This window comes from Peromyscus leucopus, chromosome 16_21 (assembly GCF_004664715.2).
Source record: "Peromyscus leucopus breed LL Stock chromosome 16_21, UCI_PerLeu_2.1, whole genome shotgun sequence".
Lineage (NCBI taxonomy): Eukaryota > Metazoa > Chordata > Mammalia > Rodentia > Cricetidae > Peromyscus > Peromyscus leucopus.
Window position 1 is genome coordinate 11,970,080 of NC_051084.1, and position 21,714 is coordinate 11,991,793.

Below are 21,714 nucleotides of genomic sequence, written 5' to 3' on the forward strand. Positions count from 1 at the left end.
GCATCAGCCGTCCGTCCGGGGGAGGGGGGTCAGCCCAGCTTCTCTCACCGCCTGGGGCGCCTCGCTTTTCCGTCTTAGCCCTTCAATAAAGGCACGCCCGCGTCGCTGGCGCGCACTCCGGGGCGGCCGGGGCAGAGGGCCGGGGCACGGGGCAGACGCAGCAGGCGAGGCCGGGGCTTACGGCCTGGGACGCGGCGGCGGCGGCGGGGGCGGGGCGGGGCGTCCCGCGGCCTTCCCGGCGTGCCCCGCGCGGAGGGAGGGGGGACTCTTATCTTGAAGGGCCGGGTGACTCAGCCGCGTGGCCGGGGCGGGGGGCGGGACGCGCGGTGGCCGGAGCTCAGCGGGTCCCGGCAGCGGCGGCGGCGGCGGCGGCGGCGGTTCGCTCGCTCGCTCGCATCCCGGCGGCTTCGGGGCTCCGGGGCCGAGAGCTCGGCGGCGGCGGCGGCCGGTGAGTGACGGGCCGGGCCGGGCGGGCGGGCGGCGCGGGCTGATGATGGCGGCGGGCGCGGAGCGGCGGCCTCGGGGCCCTGCGCGGGCTCCTCCCCGGCCTGGGAGAAAGAACCCGGGCGGGCGGGCGAGCGGGCGAGCGGGCGAGCGATCGGGGAAGGTTGGCCGCGCTCCCCACGAGACCCTGGAACCCTCCGTCCGGGCCTGCCGCCCCTCCGTCGTCCTCCCGGGGCTGGGGCAGAACCGGCCGTTCCCCTGCAAAGGAGAACTTTTTCTAGCTGACCGCGTCTCGGGCTGGCGCCGTCCGAAGAGCTCCCCTCCGTGGGGATTTGTCATTCTCCTGAGCATTCCTCGCCTGGGCCGATTTCCTGTTTTGAAGTGAATTTTTTGAACTTTCAGATGAGAATTCAGCCAACGAACAAGGCACTCGTTTAGAAAACGAAGATGCGTTTCTAAAAAGCACCCTTTTCTACGGTGTCCGTTTGCTGATAAGCCATTATTTACTTGGAAGTTTGATACATGTTTTTATTTTTCCAGTGGTCTCCCCCAAGTGTTGGAGTAATATTAGCGGTGAATCTTGAATTAGAACGTCAACCCCACTCCTAAAGAACAAAAACAAAGTCCTAACCAGCAGTTCTCAAACGTGCCTGCCTCTTTAATAGGTTGCGGGACCCTAGCACGGCTCCCAGAAATCGATTGTAGACATTTGGGCTGGGGTGGGCCCCTGAGTGGGCAGTGTGAGCAGGCACCCACCCCGTCACTCGGGCCGCAGTCAGCCGGGGACCAGACCTTGGGAAACCCGCATTAGCTTGGCTTGAGAATAGTAAAAAAAACTGTCCAATGCCTTTCTCTTTTTGTTGACTTATTCCTCTCCGTTCATAACCAGACAGGAATCAAGAAGTCCCGACTCCGGAAGGCAGTGTGAGCAAGGATAGTGTTTTCTGGAACCCTGACATCAGTGTAGGAAATGGCTTTCGTACATATCCTGTTATTGCCTTGGTAGAAGAAAGATCGCTTGTGTCTGGCTGGCTGACTTACCCTTCTTTCCGGAGCCTGCTGCTGGGAGCATCAGAGCTCAAGCTGGGCCATTAGGTGAAACCTTCCTCCCCAGCTCGCTGTCTTCCTCCCCAAAGCTCAGCCAGTGCCCTAAAATTCCCATAGCCTGGAGGTCTCGGGTTCCCTGGGATGGACCAGCATCAGTATTATTTATCTGGGCTTTTCGTTCTGGGCATCGTCACTAACCGAGTATCTGAGTCATGCCTATCTTATGCAGCGCACTGAAGTCATTTTATAAGCAGTATCCCAAATATGGCCCAGAACTCCCTTGCTCTCTAGCAGAAATGAGGGTCGGATGACCTCCACATCCGCCGAAGGTGTTTTCTACTTCGGTCTCTTCAAATAGACTCCACAGGTGACCTTAGAGTTACCCATTTGTTTTTGACAGTTCTCTTGGCTTTGGTGTCTTTTTAGATGTCTGGCTTCGCTGGTTTGTTGTTGATGATTTACAAAACGTTGTGTCTTTCTTTCTGTAGTCTTGAGGTTCTTGATTTTTTGTTTTGTTTTTTGTTTTTTGTGCCTTCCACCTGCCCCACATCTGACCTCCCCAAGCTTCCACAGCTAATTGGAGTGAGAAATTGAAGGGAACTGTTGGATGGGAAACTCAGTCATTGAAATATGAAACTTAAAGGAGTGAGGGACCCTATTATAAATTTACCTAGTACAGGCATCTCATCTTTCAGGTGAAGAATCCGAGATGGGCTACGGATGTAGCTCAGAGGCAGAGTGCCTACTTGGCGCGCGTAAGAAACTTGCCTGTGACCACAAAGCCAGTGCTATCTGGAACATTGGAGGAAAATGTGTTCTAAACATAAATCATGAAGAATGAAAGTACTAGACTAAGTCTCAGTCAGGAGCTTGGTGTAAGGAGGAAAAGGATAAGTGAGCAAGAGGGCTGTCTTACAAAACCCAAGAGTGGTTGGTTATAAGCTCACTCTTTAAAAGATTCACTTTAGAAAAGATTCCATGAAGACTGGTTTTTAGCAGTTACATGTATGTGCAGTGTCTAGACATTTGCATCGATCTTGAGCAACTCTTGTCCTGACCAGGTTTATTAGGTACTAGGTTGGGGTTTGGGGGAGGTGTTGATGTTTTGCCGGCATGTATGTCTACCAGGTGTGGCACTAAAGGTCTTTACCACACGCATGCTATGGCCTTGAGATTAGGTTGTCAGATCCTTTAGGACTGGAGCTGCCATGGCTGTGAGCTGCCATGTGGGTGCTGGGAACGGAACCCAGGTCTGCAAGAGCCTCTTGGCCACTGGGACAACTATCTCTTCAGCCCTTTTTGTTTTCTGAGATACTCTTAGGTAGCTCACACTAGCTTTAAAAAAAGGATGGAGACTGGAGACTGGCGGTGGTGGCGCACGCTTTTAATCACAGCTCTTGGGAGGCAGAGACAGGTGCATCTCCGTGAGTTCGAGGCCAGCCTGGTCTACAGATCGAGATTCAGGACAGCCACAGCAGTTACACAGAGAAACAAAAAAAAGGAAGGAGAATTCTGCCAATCATACATTCGTTGGGATTTTCTTTGTGATAGTCGTGATTAAGTTACTAGGACCCAAGCCGAGCATGGTACCTTTAATCCTAAGCATTTGGGAGGCAGAGGCAGGGTCACACAGAGAAACCCTGTCTCAAAAAAACAACAAAAAAAAAAAGTCCCTAGGACTTATAAGACTATTTTTTGTTTTTATTTTGAATTGTAGGTTCATCCAAAAACTTAATTTTTTTTTTTTTAAAGATTTACTTATTTATTTATTATGTATACAGTGTTCTGCCTGTATGTATGCCTACAGGCCAGAAGAGGGCACCGGATCTCATTACAGATGGTTGTGAGCCACCATGCGATTGCTAGGAATTGAACTCAGGACCTCTGGAAGAGCAGCCAGTGCTCTTAACTGCTGAGCTATCTCTCCCAAAAACTTAATTTTTGCCATAACCACTCATCTTCAGGCTTTGTGATGCTAGTCATATTCACGTTCCCGACACAGGCTCAGTACCGTGCCTGCTGTACAAGCCTGAGGACCTGAGTTCGACCCCTGGCACCACATGCCAGCCTGTAGTCCAGCACGGAGAGGTGGAGACGGCAAGACCGGGGCACATTAACCAGCCAGGCTAGTCAGTGGGTGATCTCCGGTTAGCGAGAGGCAGTCTCCAGTGTAAGGTGACACCAGATGCCAACCTCTGGCCCCACAAACACACGTGGACGTGTACACCCCTGCACACACAACACACTCAACATGCCGTGCAGTAGAGTTCAGAGGTCTTTGGATTTGGAAGTATTTGCATATTGGGGGTAGGACTTAAGTCATGAAATTCATTTGTGTTTATAGACACATGGTCTGAAGGTACTGTATGTGATATTTTAAATACTTCTGTGTGTGAAACAAAATTTCATAGTGTGGGATTTTCGCTTTGGCCTCATATCTAAAATGAAAATTTGGGGATTTTGAAGCATTTCAGATTTCAGAGTTTTAGAATTTACCAATTTCAGACATGTAATTTTATTATGTACTTTCATTTTTATCTGTGTGTGTGTCTGTGTATGTGCAGGCACAGGTGTGTGTTCATGTGTACACATGCATGGGGAGGCCCTGTGACAGCCTTGGGTGTTGACTAAGTGACTCGCCTTGTTCTGTTCTGTGTTGTTGTTGTTGTTGTTGTTGTTGTGTGTGTGTGTGTGTGTGTGTAGAATGGCTGTCCATTGAGCCCCAGTGGTCTGCCCTGCCACCGCACTGGGGTTACAGGCACACGCTGACAGGCCCCCCCCCCTTTCTTCTTTTGTTTTTGTTTTTGGAGACAAGGTTGATGGCTGTCCCAGAACTCATTATGTAGACCAGGCTGGCCTTGAACTCAGGGATCTGCCTGCCTCTGCCTAGTACGGGGATTAAGGGAGTGCAGCATCACTGCCCAGCATGTGCCCGCTTTCTTAGCGTGGGGTCTGGGAATCAAACTCAAACCCTCATGCTTGAAAGACTAGCGCTTTTCTGATGAGCCTTTAGGAAATTTTTCGCTGAGGTAATTTCCATGTTGTCCCTCATCCTTATGAAGTACAGTTTTGTGGTTGCTACTGAGTAATCACAGATTGTGTAACCATTGCCACTGTTTTTCTTGAGGAGTTTTAGAGAGCTTATAGATGTTCATCTTCTGTTAAAAGCTAACTTCTGGTTTCACTATCTTGTTCTTTTTTTTTTTTTTTAATCTTTTTTTTTTTTAAGATTTATTTATTTATTATGTGTACAGAAGAGGGCGCCAGATCTCATTACAGATGGTTGTGAGCCATCATGTGGGTGCTGGGAATTGAACTCAGGACCTCTGGAAGAGCAGTCGGTGCTCTTAACCTCTGAGCCATCCCTCCAGCCCCTCACTCTCTTGTTCTTAGTGAAGTTGTTTATTCCATTACTGTGTGGGACGTGTGCATGCCTGTGCCGTAGTCTGCATGTGGTCAGGGCCGTGTGCATGCCGGTGCCGTAGTCTGCATGCGGTCAGGGACAACTTGCAGGGTCAGTCTTTCCCTTCCTCCCTGGTTCTGGGGTCAAACTCAGCTGTTAGCTGGGAGGTGCCTTCACCTGCTGCGTGTGCCCCATGATTTAGTCATTTACCAGTTGGCACAGGAAGCGCTCTAGGCCTCCGATGTTAAGTCCGCTCTTACCACCACAGCACGGCCCCATCCCACCTGCCTGGTTTTGTTCTCGCTGTGTCCCAGGCTTGCCTGGAGCACGCACGGGCTGCTCCTGCTCCACAGTGCTGGGGTTGCTGGGGTGGGATAGCACCCCGGCACGTTTTCTTTTTCTCTAATGTCTAGCCTTACTTCTTTTCTTATATATTTTGGGGGGTTGAGAAGGTATTTGTTGAGAAGGAGATTTTGGCTTTTTTCCCGTGTGTATGTTAAAGCTGTCGATCTTATCCTGACTTAAGCGCGTCTGTGTTGTGTCTGTGTTGCCCACATCCTCTGCAGGAGTGGAATGCGTTCTTAACTGTATTTTGTCATTCAGTTGAAAATAGTTCCTCTTTTTTTTTGTTGTTTTTCAGGACAGGGTTTCTCTGTGTGGCCCTGGCTGTCCTGTAGCTCCCTCTGTAGACCAGGTTGACCTGGAACTCAGAGATCCATCCACCTGCCTCTGCCTCCCAAACGCTGGGATTAAAGGAGTGCACCACCACTCTGAGAAAATTTCCTGCATCTTACTGTGATTTCCTTTTTTTTTTTTTTACCCAGATTATCTGAAGGATGCTGCTTGATTTTTCAACACTTGCAGACATTTGTTTTTGTCGCTGGTCACTGTCACACTGGCCCCAGCACAGCTACAGAGTGTCGGTCTGTTGAAATGTAGGAGGCTGTGTTGCCTGGCTATGTTCAGCTCTAACCAAGTGTCCAAGAATGCGTGAAAACGGTGCTCTGCAGTCTTGGGGTCAGTTAGGTCAGATCCGTGGATCACGTTATTCAGATCTTCTCGATCCAGAGCTCACGTGTGTCCATGTTTATAAGCAGCTTTCTGGAACACAGCCGTGTTTACTCATTTGTGAATTGCTGGTCGCTGCTTTTGCACTGTAGTAGTGTGGCCTGCGACACCTCGAATGTTTACTGTCTGCTCCTTACCAGACGAGCTTACCATTCCTGTTGGAATTCTTACCCTGCTCAAAATGGACCCTATAAAATACTTGTCTCTAGAGTGTCTGCCTGCTCTCTGGGAGAGGAAAGTGGTGGGAATCAGGCTGGCTTTAGTTTTCCTCATCAGTCTAGAGCTTATGGGGAGAAGTGACATGGAGCCAGTGTGATTGATTTAAGGGTGGGCATAAAAATTAGAAGGTGGAGGGGCTGGAGAGATGACTCAGAGGTTAAGAGCACTGGCTGCTGCTCTTCCAGAGGACCCAGGTTCAATTCCCAGCACCCACATGGCAGCTCACACCTGTCTGTAACCCCAGTTCCAGAGGATAAGACACCCTCACACAAAGTGTATACAGGCAAGACACCAGTGCAGTTAAGTAAATAATAAATCAATAAATCTGAAAAAAAGAAGGTAAAAGGGAGACCTTAAGCAGCACAAGTCAAAATGTGGTTGTTTTATTAACTTATGTGTCCTTGTTGTGTGTGTGTGGCTATGTGCATGTAAGTGCAGGAGCTCTGAAGAGGGCATTGGATCCGCGGAGCTGGAGTTAACAAGTGAGCCGCTCAGTGTGGGTGCCGCAGACCACACTCAGGTCCTCTGCAGGGGTTGTATGCATTCCTGACTGTGCACCTATCTGTCCGGCTCCTTGTGTGATGTTATTTTTATATGGTCTTTGAAACATTCAGCTGTGTGGACAATGTATCTTGGTCTTAATCGCTCAGTTCTTTCCCTCCAACTCCCCCCAGCTCCTCCCCAACACATCTCCCTCCCAACTTCATGCCTTTGAGCTTAGAGTGCTGACCCATGGTGCATGGTGGGCATATAGGATCATCCACTGGGGGCATGGGCCACCTCCTGCTCCATGCTGGAATTTGTAACTGGCTTGATCTTATGCAGGTAACCACAGCTGCTGTGAGTTCAGGTGTACCGCAGTCATGTCTGCTGAGGACATGTGTGTCTCACAATGACCCTCAGCTCCAGCTCTTACATTCTCTCCACTCTTCCTTAGATGTTCCCGGAGCCTTAGGGTGGAGGTTGATGTAGAGGTGTCTCTACAGTCCAGCACTTGACCTTGCTTCTTCTTAGTGCTTTGAGCAGTTCCGAGCATCTGTGCTAGCCACCACTCACTTCAGTATGGCTTTATGGTTGTGATTTTTGGATGCTCACTAGCTGGAGACATGCATATGCCATTTTTAAAAAAACATTGGCGGAGCCGGGCAGTGGTGACAAATGCCTTTAATCCCAGCACTTGGGAGGCAGAGGCAGGCAGGTCTTGGGGTTTGAAGCCAGGTAAGTTTCAGGATAGCCAGGGGTAGGATACACAGAAACCCCATCCACAAACAGAAGCCATAGGTAGACTGAGCTCTTGAACAACCCCCCACCCCTTGATCTGTGGCCTGAGTGACACCAGATTATGTCCCCCCACGTAATAAGTAGAAATCATAGTGCGTAGCACGGCATGGTGGCACAGGATTTTAATCTCAGCACTCAGGAGGCAGATCTCTGAGTTCGAGGACAGCCTGGGCTAGAAAGAGAGACCTTGTCTCAAAACAGAACCAAAAGTGTGCCCTGTAATAACTGCACCAATTCGTAGTATTGGTAAAAGCCATCTAGATCCTCTGATGTTGCAGATCTTTTACCAACCATTACAAACCGTGGAAGTCCTTGGGAACCAGTTTTCAGATTTCTAAATCATACACATTCCTTGTCTTCCAGGCTTCCTCTCTGACTAAGAATGAATGTTCACCAGGGCAGTGATGGCGACAGGTTATTGCAGCCAGAGCTCAGCTGCCTAGGAGATGAGACCTTAGCTGCCACTCCCGAGAAAGAAAGCATCAGCGTGGTGTCCTCTGGACCTCACATTCTCACTTACCCCCTAGCTACCAGGAATGAAGGTACAGCAGTTTGGGGGGGGGCTGTCTCACACCCAGACATCTTCTGCCCCCTTCCTGAGGAAGGCAGATTCCTAAGCTGAGCATATAGTCAGTTAATTGCCTTAGCAAACATACGTTCACCGTGTATGCAGCCGACCTCCATAGAAAACCTCCATTCAGCCTGGCCCATCCACCTGGTGGAAGAGTGCAAGACAAACAGCTACAGCTTGGAGTCAGGAGACAGCTTGACCTTGCTGTGGTCTCTGTCAACTGTAATGTGGTGAGACGCTCACTCCCTGAGTTTTCTGCTTGTAAATAGAGTGAAGAGAATTGTTCATGGCCGCCCTTCCTCCGAGGGCGGCTGGACCCGTGTGAATGGTGGGGCAGTTCCTGATGAGCTCTGGGGCAGGCTTACATGGAGTCCTAACTGTGGCTAGCTAGCCTGTGTTCACTGCCGACCAGGCTCGGCTTGCCTCTGCCTCCTGAGGACTTCAGTGACAGGCATGAGCTGTCATACCTCACTCTCAGTAACCTCAGTTAACTTTTTGTCTTTTAAACTGAAACTCAGTTTATTTGTTTTGTTGGTTGTTTTGTTTGTTTGTTTGTTTGGATGTGAAAGGGTTTTGGTTTGTTTTTGTTTGTTTTTTTTTTCTAGACAGGATTTTTTTTTCTGTGTAGCCCTGGCTATCCTGGAACTCGAAATGTGGACCAGGCTGGCCTTGAACTCACACAGAGATCCGCCTGTCTCTGCATCCTGAATGCTGGGATTAAAGGCCTGCACCACCACCGCGCCCGGCTCACTTGGCTAATTCTTAACTGGCTGGACTTTTTATCATATTTTTTAGTCTATAACTTTAAAAAGGTATCCACCATTTATTGAATGCAGATGTGTAAAAATTTTTACATATATTTTAATTTTTTGTATGTATGAGTGCTTTTGCTTGGATGCATGTCTGGTGCCCATGGAGGCCAGAAAAGGGCATGAGGTCCCTTAGAACTGAAGTTTCAGATAGTTGGGAACCACCACGTGGGTGCTGGGAATTGAACCTAGGTCCTCTGGAAGAGGAGGCAGTGGTCTTAACCTCTGAGTCATCTCTACAGCCCGTTTTTGTTAGGATTTCAGGGTTCTGTTTTTGTTGGGGGGGGGTGCTGTTGTGCTTTTGTTTTTTGAGACAGGGTCTCAGGTAGCCCAGGCTGGCCTCACTCACTAGGTCGCTGACCTTGAACTTCAGATTCTCCTGCCTCCAGTTCCCATGCTGAAGTGGGGCTGGGGTCACACACAGGGCTTTAGGCCTGCTGAGCAAATACTCGGCTGAGTGAGCAACAGATCCTTGTTAATAAAGTTTTATGTGTGTTGTGGCCTGCACAGGCCATCAGAGGGCAACTTTATGGAGTTAGTTCCCTCCTCCCACCTTACGGGGTTCTGGGACTGAGACTGAGGTGGTCAGGTGTGTGTGAGGAGCACTTTACTCACTGGCACCTCGGTGGCTTCCCATACATGCACTTCCTAAAAAATTTAAGGGGTTGGGGACTTAGCTCAGTGGTAGAGCACTTGCCTAGCAAGCACAAGGCCCTGGGTTCGGTCCTCAGCTGGGGGGGGGGGATATTAAATAAATTTATTTTAAAGCAAGTCTTTAGTCTACATTTATTAAAGATAGAAAGCAAATGTACACACTGAGGAGGTGGATGCCCTGTCTGTCTAACAGTGATGTATCGTTAGGGCCCACAGAGATGACCTGTCCTGCTCTGTCACCATGCTCTTGATATTTGACATGCTGGTCCTCGGTGCCGTGAAAACCTCATGCCGAGTCACCTGCTGTAATCCCAGCCCTGGGAAGGGGAGACAAGGACCAGAAGTTCAATGTCATCTTCAGCTTACAGCTTTAGTTCAAGGGCAGCCCAGGCTACACGAGATCCTGTCTAAGCGGTGAAGGGTTTTTAAATACATATTTAAAGAAGATAGCCTTTTGGTAATAAGACAAAAAATGAGATCCCAAGAGGACATCCTAAGGCCTTTTGCACTGGGACTTTGCTGCTGAACCAGGCCTGGGAGCTCAGAAGCTGATGTGGGTGGGCACCGTCGGGGCTCCAGCACGAAGTGAGGGAGTGTTCTGGGAATTTCTGGGAAGAGTAATGGGTTTGAGGTAAAGACTTCCATTCTTTCTGGCAAATTAAAAAACAAAAACAAAAAGCAGCTTTGAAGACTGAACATTGAGTTTTAGCCCACAGTAGTAGTAAGTTCCTAAGATAGAGGCAGCATGTTGCCTAGCAGGCAGGAGATCCTGTGTGACCGAGTGAGGGCACTCAGCGGGTGCGGAGGAAGACTAGAAATCAGGCTACCCTCGGCTACACAGAGTTTAAGGCTAACTCAGACGGAGATCCTGTTTCAGAAACAGTGAAGTATGGGGCTAGAGAGAATTCTCAGCTAAGAAAGCCTCCTGCTCTTCCCGAGGCTGGAGTTGAGTTCCCAGCTCTCTCGCTGATGTCTCCAGTGGAGGATCTGACTTCCTCTTCTGGCCTCTTGGGCCCTTGCACACATTCACATTCACGGTCCACAAACATAAAAAGGGGATGGAAGTGTTACTTAGATGTGGAAACGACATGGAAATACGCACCAGGCCTTGGGGGCCACCAACCAGCTTCCCAGTCAAGACGCCGAGACTTAATGTTAGTTATGAATGCTCGAGGCCTTGTTTTAGCTCGAACTTTAATGTGTTTATCTGTGTGTAAAACCTTTCCCTCTGTGAATCCTTCACTGCTTCTCAGATCTGGCTGCCGGCAGCTGCCTGCCTTCTGGCCCTGGGCATGTCCTGTTTTTCCCTGGTTCTCTTCTCTGCTCTCTGCTGCCAGCCCCGCCTGTCCCTCTCCTGCCTAGCTACTGGCTCTTCAGCTTTTGATCAGACCGATCAGGTGCCTTAGGCAGGCCAGGCGAAACAGCAACACATCTTTACATAGTTGAACAAATGCAGCCCGAACAGTTGAAACACATCTTTGCCTCGTTAAAGTAATCCTCCACAACACAAGTAGGAATTGATTGCTCTGAACACCAGCTTTGGGGACCGGCAGGACACTGCCAGGCCACCACACACGCGAGCCCTGCTCTTTGGTCGGGTCTCACACTCACCGCACTTTGCTGACTCTAGAATTGCAATCACTTCAGAGTGTGGGCGCTTCAGCCTTTAATCCCTGCCAGCCCCATATCACACGGGAAGGAGTTTCCCAGAGCCAGTGTGAGGCTCCAGTTTCCTGAGGGGTTGGTTTTGGTTTTGGTTTTTCAAGAGAGGGTTTCTCTGTAGCCCTGGCTGTCCTGGAACTCACTCTGTAGACCAGGCTGGCCTTGAACTCAGAGATCTGCCTGGGTCTGACTTTAGAGTGTCTAGTTTTGTTTTTAATTTTCCCTAGGCTAGCACGTTAGCTGTGAACACCTGTGGCTTTCGGGTTTTGTTTATTGTATTAGAACAGACATGGCTTCAGTTCTCTCCAGACGTTCGCTCCTCAGTTACTTGGTTGTTTATCTGGTCTTTCAGACTTTGCATTTGACTATGCCCTTCAGCCAGCAAGCCTCCAGTGTCCTCACATAATGCCACTCCCTGAAGACAGCAAGGGCTCCTGCTTCCAGAGTGGAAGCAAGCGGATCCACGAGCCCTTCACCGTGTCAGAGAGATTTGGAAACAGCGGCCTAGGCTTTGGAGGTGGCTCTCACCCCCAGGCCCCAGAGAAGGTGACTCTTCTTGTAGATGGCACACGTTTTGTGGTGAATCCTCAGATTTTCACTGCTCATCCGGACACCATGCTGGGAAGGTAAGGAGAGTTTTCTTTGTGTGCTCTTTTCTCTGAGCGGAAGGGGGTGGCCTTGCAGGGGATGCGAAGCTGCACTGAACTCAGTCCGTGGCTGGCCTTCCTCCCTTCACGCTCCTGTGGGGAAGGCGAGGAGAGTGGGTGGGAGCCTTGGTGCTGGGAGGGTTGCATTTGTACAGCCAGATGAGGAGGATCCACTCGGGAGCCGGAAGAGCTGCTGCAGGTCGGCCCCCCCCCCCAACACACTGCCTCACACTCAGGTGCACAGTCAGAGATGCTGAGTTCAAAGCCATGTTGTTTTCCTTCTGCAAGAAACAGTCTTAGAAATGACCCACATGGCACAAGAAAGGGATGCCATTCTAGAAAAACAGTGGCCTGTCACCCATTTCCAGCTGGGGTCTGGTTTTTCTTTTCGGCTAGCAGTACTGGAGATTGAACTGGGAACCTAGGCTGTCAGGCATGGGAGATGAGCACTTTCCTGAGCTAAAGCCCTGGCTATTGCCAGTTTATTATCTCTTAACACGTGGGGGTTTTGCCTGCTGGTATGTTTGTGCTGGGATATTCAGTGCCTGCAAGGGCCAGGAGAGGTGTCGGTCCCTGGGACAGAGGTACAGATGGTTGTGAGCTGCTGTGTGGGTGCTGGGAATCAAACCTGAATCCTGAGTTCATCGTGTGAGCAGGCCTCCTCACGGAAACACGTCAAGGTACAGGAGCGCCTCAAAGCTGTGAAATCCACGGCTGGAGTCAAGGTACAGGAGCGCCTCACAGCTGTCTGGAATCCACGGCGGGAGCCGTCTGTTGGAGAGGGTCATTCCAGAAGTGAAGACGAGCCAGGAGGGAGTGTACCCAGAGCTGCTCCTCCCTCTGCAAATCACCTCGCAGATGAATGGGGAAGGAGGAGGGAGAGGCCCAGGCAGCCGGCAGAGCGGTTTACACGGGCAGTTCTTGGGCAGTAGGGAGGGCATGCAGGGCACCGCTGCACACCGCAGAGACCCCTGCAGTTGCCACTGGACTGTGCCTGCTGCCACGGACCGATGCTTCCTTCCCTCCCTTCTTTTGTCTGAGGAGTTCCCTGAGGCATGCGTTCACCTGAGGGGCATCAGGTGCCAGGGCTGGGCTGTTAATTATGCTGCAGGAGAGTCAGTAATATTCAGGGAGGGGTGGGGGGAAGCGGCCTCTGCGGGTCCTGCTGGAGAAGGTGATGCTGTTGCTGCTGTCTTTCAGAATGTTTGGACCGGGAAGAGAGTACAACTTCACAAGGCCCAATGAGAAGGGCGAGTATGAGATTGCAGAGGGCATCAGTGCCACCGTGTTCCGCACAGTGCTGGTACGTAGTTTTCTGCCCACCGCCCTGGCAGGCGTGCCTACATGCTGCACCCTCGGGTGCTCCACAGCTATAGGACTGACTCTCGGGTCGCAGGTGTCCGGCTGGTGCGGTTCCTTCTTTATTTTTCCTGCCTGTAACTTCTCCGTCCTTCCTTACGTGAGCTCCGTCAGTTGTCAGGCTCTGGTTAAACATGGTAGACGGGAGCCACTTGGTTGTCTAATGCACCGAGCAGCTGACTCCAAGGCCCCTCCACCTCAGGAGTCAGGAGCGCCTCGGGTTAGAGGAGTCAGCTCCATGCATTTCTTTCCTACATTTCTCCTTCGCGATCTGTTCACAGGACTATTACAAAACTGGCATCATCAACTGTCCCGACGGCATCTCTATCCCAGACCTGAGGGACACGTGCGACTACCTCTGCATTAACTTTGACTTCAACACTGTCCGCTGTCAAGACCTGAGTGAGTATGGAGCCGCTGCCGGCCACACTCAGCCTGTGCACTTTGACCGTGCTGGGAAGGGAAGGAGTGTGGGGTGGAGGTTGAGGACCACCACAGAGGTAGACGTCCTCTAACTGTCTATCCCCTGCTTCTCCTGCATGAAGGAATTGTGGGAAGTGGAGGAGAGGAAAGGAAGCCGCTGGGGGGTGTGGCTCACAGCCATCATTCCAGCACTCAGAAGCCTGAGGCAAGACGATGACCATAAGGCCAGGGCCAACACAGGCTACAGAGTGACTCTGTCTCAAAAGAGCAGGCTGGAGATGTCGCTCAGTTGATGGAATGCTCCCCTAGCACTATGAGACCAGGGCTCCATTCTCAGCACCACGTAAACCAGGCATGGTGAGACGTGCCTGTGATTCCACTGTTCGGGAAGTGGAGGCTGGAAATCAAAGGAATCTAATTTGGCCAACTAGTCACTGGGATACTGCTTCCCTCTCGGGTAGGACCATGGCGTCAGCTCTGACAAGCAGGAGTACTGAGTGTCATGGTAAAGCCAAACAGTGTAAGAATAAAGCTACTTATCACCTTGTAATGCCTCTCTCTGTCCTCTGTGATGGCGGCAGGCTTAGTCTCCCCTCAGCAGCATGTGTGTGGACAGGAAACGGATTCTTCCGCCTTTCTCTCCTCAGGTGCTTTACTTCACGAGCTGTCCAATGATGGTGCCCACAAGCAGTTTGATCACTACCTCGAGGAACTGATTCTGCCCATCATGGTGGGCTGTGCCAAGAAAGGGGAGCGAGAGTGCCACATTGTTGTGCTGACGGATGAGGATTCTGTGGACTGGGACGAAGACCACCCCCCACCCATGGGAGAAGAGTATTCCCAAAGTAGGAACCCCTGCAGGGTGTGGATGTTCTCAGCTAGAGAAACAGACCCTAGAGCCCATTCAGGTCCCACCGATAGCAGTGACGGGGTCCAGCCTAACCTCTGCTGGGGTCTCCCCTGAGGATGGCATTGTCAGATACTGAAGTTGGGGGTTCACTTCTCCTTTCATTTAAATCTCGTGGACTTGGTAATCATTCACAAGGTAAAAAGTGGGATGAGAATTGACTTAATGAGAAATGCACTTGGTGTGCAATTGTGAGGACCCAAGTTCAGATCCCAAGAGCCACAGAAAAGCTGGATGTGGTAGCATCTGTCTGCGGTCCCAGAGCTCCTCTAGTGAGATGCGGGGAGAGACAGAATCCCTGGAGTGCGCAGCAGTGAACAGCAAAGCAGAGACCCTGCCTCAAACAAGGTGGCGGGCAAAGGCTGACGGCCCAGGGGATCCTCTGGCCTCCACACACGTGCAGACGCAGATGCACTGACCCCTGCATCATGCACGCACACACCCTTTATGGAAGGATGTGCAGTTAGAGCTTTTTTAACCCTGCTCCACCTCAGTGTCCTTTTGCTTGTATTCTCTTTATGTAAAAAGCTTTACATTCTTCTTAGGGCTACTTAATAGTCCAGTCATGAATGACCTTGTAGGACATTGACGCTATCTATATACATAAATGATGCATGATCACTTTTTTTTTTTCCCCAAGACAGGGTCTCTCTGTGTAGTTTTGGAGCCTGTCCTGGATCTCACTCTGTAGCCCAGGCTGGCCTTGAACTCACAGAGATCCACCTGTCTCTGCCTCCAGTACTGGGACTAAAGGCGTGCGCCACCACCGCCCGGCTGCATGGTCACTTTGAAGCAGTATTTTTGCACATGCATCACTGTAGGATATTCCTAAACATGGAATGTCAAAAGCTTGGTGCTTTTATAATTTTGACATGTTGCCAAATTATCCTTTCTAAAGGTTACACCAACTTGCACTCATAAAACAGTATGGTAGAGCCTAGTATGGTAGACAGACCTGTAGTCTCAACATTTAGGGAGTGGAACAGAAGGATCAACCTTGGCTATCATGGTGTGTTTCAGACCAGCTTGGCTACATGAGACCCTGCCCCCCGTGCCCCCCCCCCAAAAAAAAAAAAATAGGGCATGTTTTTAGCCCGGTGGTGGTGGTGGTGCTTGCCTTTAACCCCAGCACTTGGGAGGCAGAGGCAAGCAGATCTCTGTGAGTTTGAGGCCAGCCTGGTCTATGAAGTGCGTTCCAGGACAGTCAGGGATCCATGGTGAAACTCCGTCTGGAAAAACAAAACAGAAGGCCGTGTGTGAGCAGGCAGCTGCTCCCCGCCTCTCAGAAGCAGGGCGCTAAAGCTCACCAGCAGGTTTCCTGCAAGCGGGGATCCTGTGTTAGGGATGCAGGGGCTGGGGAGGGTGTGACAGGTCGACGTCATCATGGTTGTCACCTCACTCCTCCGCCTCTGTGACTAACTCCAGGTTTGGGGGGCTTTGTTTTGTTCCAGTTCTTTACAGCTCCAAGCTCTACAGGTTCTTCAAGTACATCGAGAACCGAGATGTCGCTAAAGCAGTGTTAAAGGGGCGGGGCCTGAAGAACATCCGCATCGGCATTGAAGGTATCACAGAGTGGGGGGGGGCAGAGCCAGGTGGGGCTCACCTACACACTTTGTACATGGAGAAAACCAAAGTCTCAGCCAGGGATGGGGTGGGTCCTTGGGCGATGCTTGTGCCTTTGACTTGGCGCGCAGGAGCTTGGAACATGTACATCCACTCCACGCACTGAAGGGTCCTGCTTCATTGCTGTTCGTCCTGAGGCTTGCACTTGCCTTTCCTCCAGTTGAAGCAATGGGGTCTAATCCTGAGTGCCCCTAGGACACTAGGACCCTGGGGTGAAGTCAGAAGGTCCTGGCGCACCTGAGCAAGATTGTGTTTCTGGGATCTACAATTATCCTTTTGAAAAACAGCTTAAGAACTTCAGACTTGCCAGCTGTGGTGGTACAATCCTAGCACTCAGGAGGCAGAGGCAGGAGGATTTCCGTGAGCTTTAGGCCAGCCTGGTCTGCATAGCCATTTTCAAGCCAGCCAAGGCTATACAGTAAGACTTGATCTTTTCTTAAATAAGATAAAAATTGAGCCGGGCGGTGGTGGCGCACGCCTTTAATCCCAGTACTCAGGAGGCAGAGGCAGGCGGATCTCTGTGAGTTCAAGGCCAGCCTGGGCTACAGAGTGAGATCCAGGACAGGCACCAAAACAACACGGAGAAACCCTGTCTCGAAAAACCAAAAAAAAAAAAAAAAAAAAACGAGAAACAACCAGATAGAAATTGAGGTTCTGTTTTCCCTCGCGGGATGTGTAGGCGGCTGCCATGTCTTGAGCTGGTGTGGCTGCGGCCTGGCCCCTGTACCCTGTTAATCTCCCTGTCTTACTCTGCCCCCAGAGATCCTCACCGCATTCATTCGTCTCCTCAGGATTTTAGAGTTCATTAGCCTCTCCTTTCATTGTCTGCCTGGCGTCTGAGAAGACTGGGGACAGGGGGACAGGGGGACAGGAACTTCCCTTCTCCCCGGGTGTCTGCCAAGCCATTGTAGTAGACGCACTCCAAACTGGTGCCCCCCCCCCCTCCTGCTAGGTGGAGCCCCTGGGTCTCCAGAGCCCCTGGGTACCCGCCAGCGTTGTTTTCTCTCCGGTGAACATCCGCACTTCTTACTTCCCCTTACCCGTGCTTTCTGCACAAGAGCATTCATAAGACGGCGGGGTGCCCTGGTGGGGGCTGTCCTGTGGGATTGCTTCCCACAGCTGAAGGCGCTTGAAGTTAGTAAGTGCTTTCTTTTCCTTCCCTTTCAACCCCCACAGACTGCTCCCTTCTAGGAGCAGAGGGGCCTTGGGAAGGCGCTCACCACCTGCCACAGAGCTTTTCTTGCTGCCTGTGGATTTGGAAGTAGATGCCAGAGCGAGCAGTCTGCCAGGATTGTGAGCGGTGTTTTCCCGTTGCAGGCTACCCCACCTGTAAAGAAAAGATCAAGAGGAGACCTGGCGGGAGGTCTGAAGTGATCTACAATTACGTGCAGCGCCCCTTTATCCAGATGTCATGGGAAAAAGAGGAAGGGAAGAGTCGCCATGTGGATTTCCAGTGTGTTCGCAGCAAATCCCTCACTAACTTGGTGGCTGCTGGAGAGGATGTCTTAGAAGACCAGGAGATAATAATGCACCACCCACCGCAAGTGGACGAACTTGACCGCTTAAACGCTCCACTCTCTCAGATGGCTCCTAATGACTTCCAAGATTAGGGACAAAAGGGATCTGCCCTTCGTCAGAGCTCTTCTCTCTGTGGGTACCCCCAACCTGGCTTCCCTGTCCTCTTGTGGGTCCTCACCCCACGGAGATGCTTCCTCCTATTTCCATCCCTCTCAGTTATTACCCTGCCCTTTTCTGAGTCTGCCTCTGGCCGGGTGGAGAAGCTCTCTGGTAAATAGGTGACCAGCTTAGCCAGCCCTGGTAATCAACCATTTGGAGTCTGGTGCTGTTGGTGGAGTCTTATACAACTGCAGGAGAGGAAGTGGATTCCTGTCGCCTCACGGTTGGCACAGTGGCCCACACCCTTTACGGCTGGCGGGTGGGTTTTGCATCAGACAAATTGCTTAATGATAGCAAAAGGACCAAATGTCAAAGCAAACAGTCTGTGTGCTGGGGCAGGTGTGCCCCGCTGAGGAGGTGTGCCGGGTGGATGAAAGGCAGTTCCTGGGTGCTGCACCCAGATGTCATCTGGATAGAATGGCTTTAAGGAACCCCGAGAGCTGAGGTTCCTCAGCTCTCTTTTCATTAGCACGGGAACAATCCGACACATGAGACAGGCTGCAGCGAGAAGAGAGAGCAGTGACCCTGGCCTCAGGATTCAGAGCCCAAACTGACGCTTCATGTGGAAGAAAACTTGGAAATGAGGTGGCAGAAAGACTCCAGATCAGGCCAGCGGGACCTGTACCCTGGGACAGCGAGGTGCTGTGGGTGTGGTGGGAAACCCGGTACCTTCCTGTGAGCTCCAGGGAGGAGGGTTGTGGTGAGCTGGACGGGAATCTTTACCTGGGCAGGTGCTGCCCCAGAGTTCTCACCGACACATTCACATTTTTGCTTTTTTTTTAAGGTAGCACATGAGCTGCTCGAACATGGTAAGAAAATGATACTACTGTTCTCCCCAGGGTCAGGTCTAGGCCTTGTTATTTGGTTTGATCTGTTCACTCTTACATGTGTGGTAGATGGCAATCCAGATCAGTCCTCAGCCCCTTCCTCTGACATTTCCATGGCTGTTTGCAGAGTCAAGAGCCAGACAGCAGTGTCTGGGATTATCTTACTTCCTGGTAGAAGTTGACCTTTGAGTCTGTCCTTGCCCTGGACATTTTCCCATCATAGGTGGTGCATGTAGCTGTCTCCTTCAAGTTCCTTAAAGAACACGGTTGGTTGTTGAAGTCGGCTCCCATTAGGAACCGTAGACTAGACTACTCGATGTCAGTAAAGTCAGGCGCGGGAGGCCTCTCCAGGACGGACAGCAAGAATGTTCTTGAAAGGTCTTTTCTGTGTCGTGTAGCACCACAGTGGGAGGTGGTGAGAGATCTTCCTTGCTCAGAAAGGAACTGAAGGGTAACTAAGCAGCCCCGGTCTTTGGGGATCCTTGGTGTCTCGGGGAGGCTGAAGGCAGCATCCAGAATATGGGTTAAGGATGTCTGCGTCCAGAAGTTACTTCTGGGAAGTTGATTGCCTCGTGTTGGAGGTCAGGTTCGGCCTTGACTCTGTTGGTGCTACATGGTTGCCCGCTAGCAGCTGACTGGCCCAGGCACTGGTTCCGTGGTGCTTCCTCTGTGCTAATCAGTGGCCACTGGAGTGTGATTGTGTGTGTGTGTGATGTGTGCAGTGTTGAGGTGTGAGCACAGTCCTTGTCCTTTGGAGTTGGTCACTGCCTTCGGCCTTTGATGGACTAGGTCTTACCCTGCACCCCAAATAAGTTAATGTGCTGTGGCTCCAGCCACAGGGGGGTTTGAGTAGGAGGCAGGTCTAGGCTGATGGGGACTGGGTGACAGTGACTAGAGGCTGGGACTCAGGCTTGTGGACAGGAGACTTCTTTACATCCTCAGCCCCCCACCCACCCCCTTACCTGAATTCCACTGTCACTGTAGTTGGGTGCCTCCCCCAGTGTCCCCCGCTCTTCCCAGAGGGGACATTCTTGAGTGGTCCTTGCAGGATCAAGGGCTGGGGCGCAGTCGTCATTGTCTCTGGAGTTGGTTACTGGCTGTATGAGTGAGAGGACTTCTCTAAGAAAAGGATGGATTGGGGGCTCATGTGTCTTTTCTAAGTGCCTGAGTAAGTAAGCTGGGCTGTGCACAGAAAGTCACATGAGAAAGTGACTTTAGCGGAGACTCCGAGCATCTTAGCAAGATAAAAGATAACCTGAACTTGAGGCTTGACTGTTCAGCGTGTCCTTGTAGCCTGTGTAGTTGTCGAGAAACACCTGCCAGTGAGGAGTTGGAGAAGAGGGACAGACACAGTGTTAGAATGTCAAAAGTGACATGGCTCTCCCTGGTGGGAAAAGTGACGCAGAAGTCAAAGAAGACAAGGGACTGGGTGCAGTCGCCAGAGTCACTTTACCCGCCCCTCAGGAGAGGGCAGGGGGGGCATGTGTCAGGATGTGTCTTAGGGAGAAGAGTCTAGAGCACAGGCTTCAACCCAAACTGTGCTTCAGGGTGGTTTCTGAGTTTAGTGCCGTATTCGCTGCCACCGATGGCTTCCGAGGCGGGTGCAGGGGGCACAGCAGGACGTGCCACCTTCCCAGGAGGCAGAGCCCCATTTGTGTCTGGATGGGATCAGTTCTGGAAACTTACATTTTCTCCTAACGGCAAACTGCCTGAGGTTTTGCCTCTCACTCTGTATTGACTTGGATGTTGCACTTGTCCACCCACCAGTGTTTACGGATCCTGTGTATGGGATGCTTTTTCTATAATAAAGTATTTGTATTTGTGTCCGTTGGTGTTTATTAGAACAGACAGTCACAGAACGCACTTTCCGCCAAGCCTGACCCCTGGATTCGGTTCTCTGGCTCCACAGTCCTCTGACCTCCACACAGTGCTGAGGCGTGTTTGCGCCCACTGCCCAGGATAAAATCACTCTTATTCCATTTATTATTTGTGTACGTGTATGAGCACTTTAACCCATAGGACCATCTTGATGGGCCTTTTGTTGTTGTTGAAAGAGTCTTGGTAGCCTGAAAGTCACTATGTAGATAAGGCTATCTTCAAATTCAGAGAGATCAGAAGCAGGGACGCCTTTAATCCCAGTACTGGGGGAAGGATCTGTCTCTGTGGGACGCGACCAGAACGGACCGAACATTCTGCCTGAGGCCAGCCTGGGGCCCATCTGCCAATCCTGCGAAGCCCAACAGCTTGGAGGAGTTGGTAAGATTGCCCTACTGATCAACCTGCTCAGCTGAGACCCATTCGGGAGAGGTTTCAGAAGCTACAGCCTGCAGTCTGAGGAAACAAGATCAGCTGAGGAGTTGACAAGTGAGCAAAACAGGACCTGAGGACGCAAGCGAAGGAGCTGTCCAGCCACCGAACCAGATCACCAGAATTATAAACCTACCCTACACCAACTGGGAACAAGTTAGGCACCATTTCCGGAGAAAATGGTCCCGGCAGACCAGGTCTCTAGGCCCCAGCCATCGGAGCCCCAGGGACCAGACAGTTTTCCCTGCTGTCTCACCAAAAAAACAAAAAACAAAAAAGCCATCCCCTGCGAACCCAACAACCACTGGAGCCAAAGCCCACCCTGCACCAGTTGGGAACAGCTGCTCCCTGCGACAGAACCCACTAACACTGATTGGACTAAGCTGCTCCCGGAGAAACAGAGCCCAACAGCACCGATTCGACCAAGAACTCCTAGTGGATCAAGACTTATTAGAACAAGAGAGGCACCTCCAGACACAGACACCACCTGCACTGAGCAGAGGAAGAGATGAGTAGACGCCAGTGCAAAAATACAGGCAACAACATAAAGACCTATATGACAACATCAGAACCTAGCGATTCTACACCTGCAAGACCTGAACATACCAAGACAGAAGAAACAGAAGAAATCAACCCTAAAAACAACTTTAAGAAGATGATAGAGGCCCTTAAAGAGGAAATGAAAAACTCCCTTAAAGAGGAAATAAAAAATTCCCTTAAAGAAATGGAAGAAAAAAACAAAAAAATTGGAAGAAATCAAAGGAAGCCAAGAAAAAGAAATTAAAC

General features: G+C 51.0%; 1 protein-coding gene across 4 annotated transcripts; it reads left to right on the forward strand.

Moving 5' to 3' along the window:
* Positions 1-345: 345 nt before the first annotated feature.
* Kctd20 (potassium channel tetramerization domain containing 20) lies at positions 346-20,445 on the forward strand. Of its 4 annotated transcripts, XM_028888369.2 has the most exons (9): positions 373-448; positions 1,334-1,407; positions 7,826-8,004; positions 11,511-11,784; positions 13,006-13,108; positions 13,446-13,566; positions 14,235-14,432; positions 15,946-16,056; positions 17,435-20,445. In XM_028888369.2, the coding sequence occupies exons 3-9, from the start codon at positions 7,845-7,847 to the stop codon at positions 17,725-17,727; spliced, it is 1,260 nt and encodes a 419-aa protein (XP_028744202.1). In that variant the 5' UTR covers positions 373-448; positions 1,334-1,407; positions 7,826-7,844; the 3' UTR covers positions 17,728-20,445. The 4 variants fall into 4 exon arrangements, with proteins under 4 accessions (XP_028744204.1, XP_028744203.1, XP_028744202.1 ...); XM_028888370.2 differs by lacking the exon at positions 1,334-1,407 and having other exon boundaries at positions 365-448; XM_028888372.2 differs by lacking the exon at positions 7,826-8,004 and having other exon boundaries at positions 377-448.
* Positions 20,446-21,714: the final 1,269 nt, after the last annotated feature.

Bases quoted from the DNA above. Each gene is read 5' to 3' on its own strand.
- Kctd20 (XM_028888370.2), top strand. From the start codon at position 7,845: ATGAATGTTCACCAGGGCAGTGATGGCGACAGGTTATTGCAGCCAGAG. The intron at 11,785-13,005 runs GTAAGGAGAGTT...GCTGTCTTTCAG, and splicing joins CCGGACACCATGCTGGGAAG to AATGTTTGGACCGGGAAGAG. The intron at 13,109-13,445 runs GTACGTAGTTTT...ATCTGTTCACAG, and splicing joins CCGTGTTCCGCACAGTGCTG to GACTATTACAAAACTGGCAT.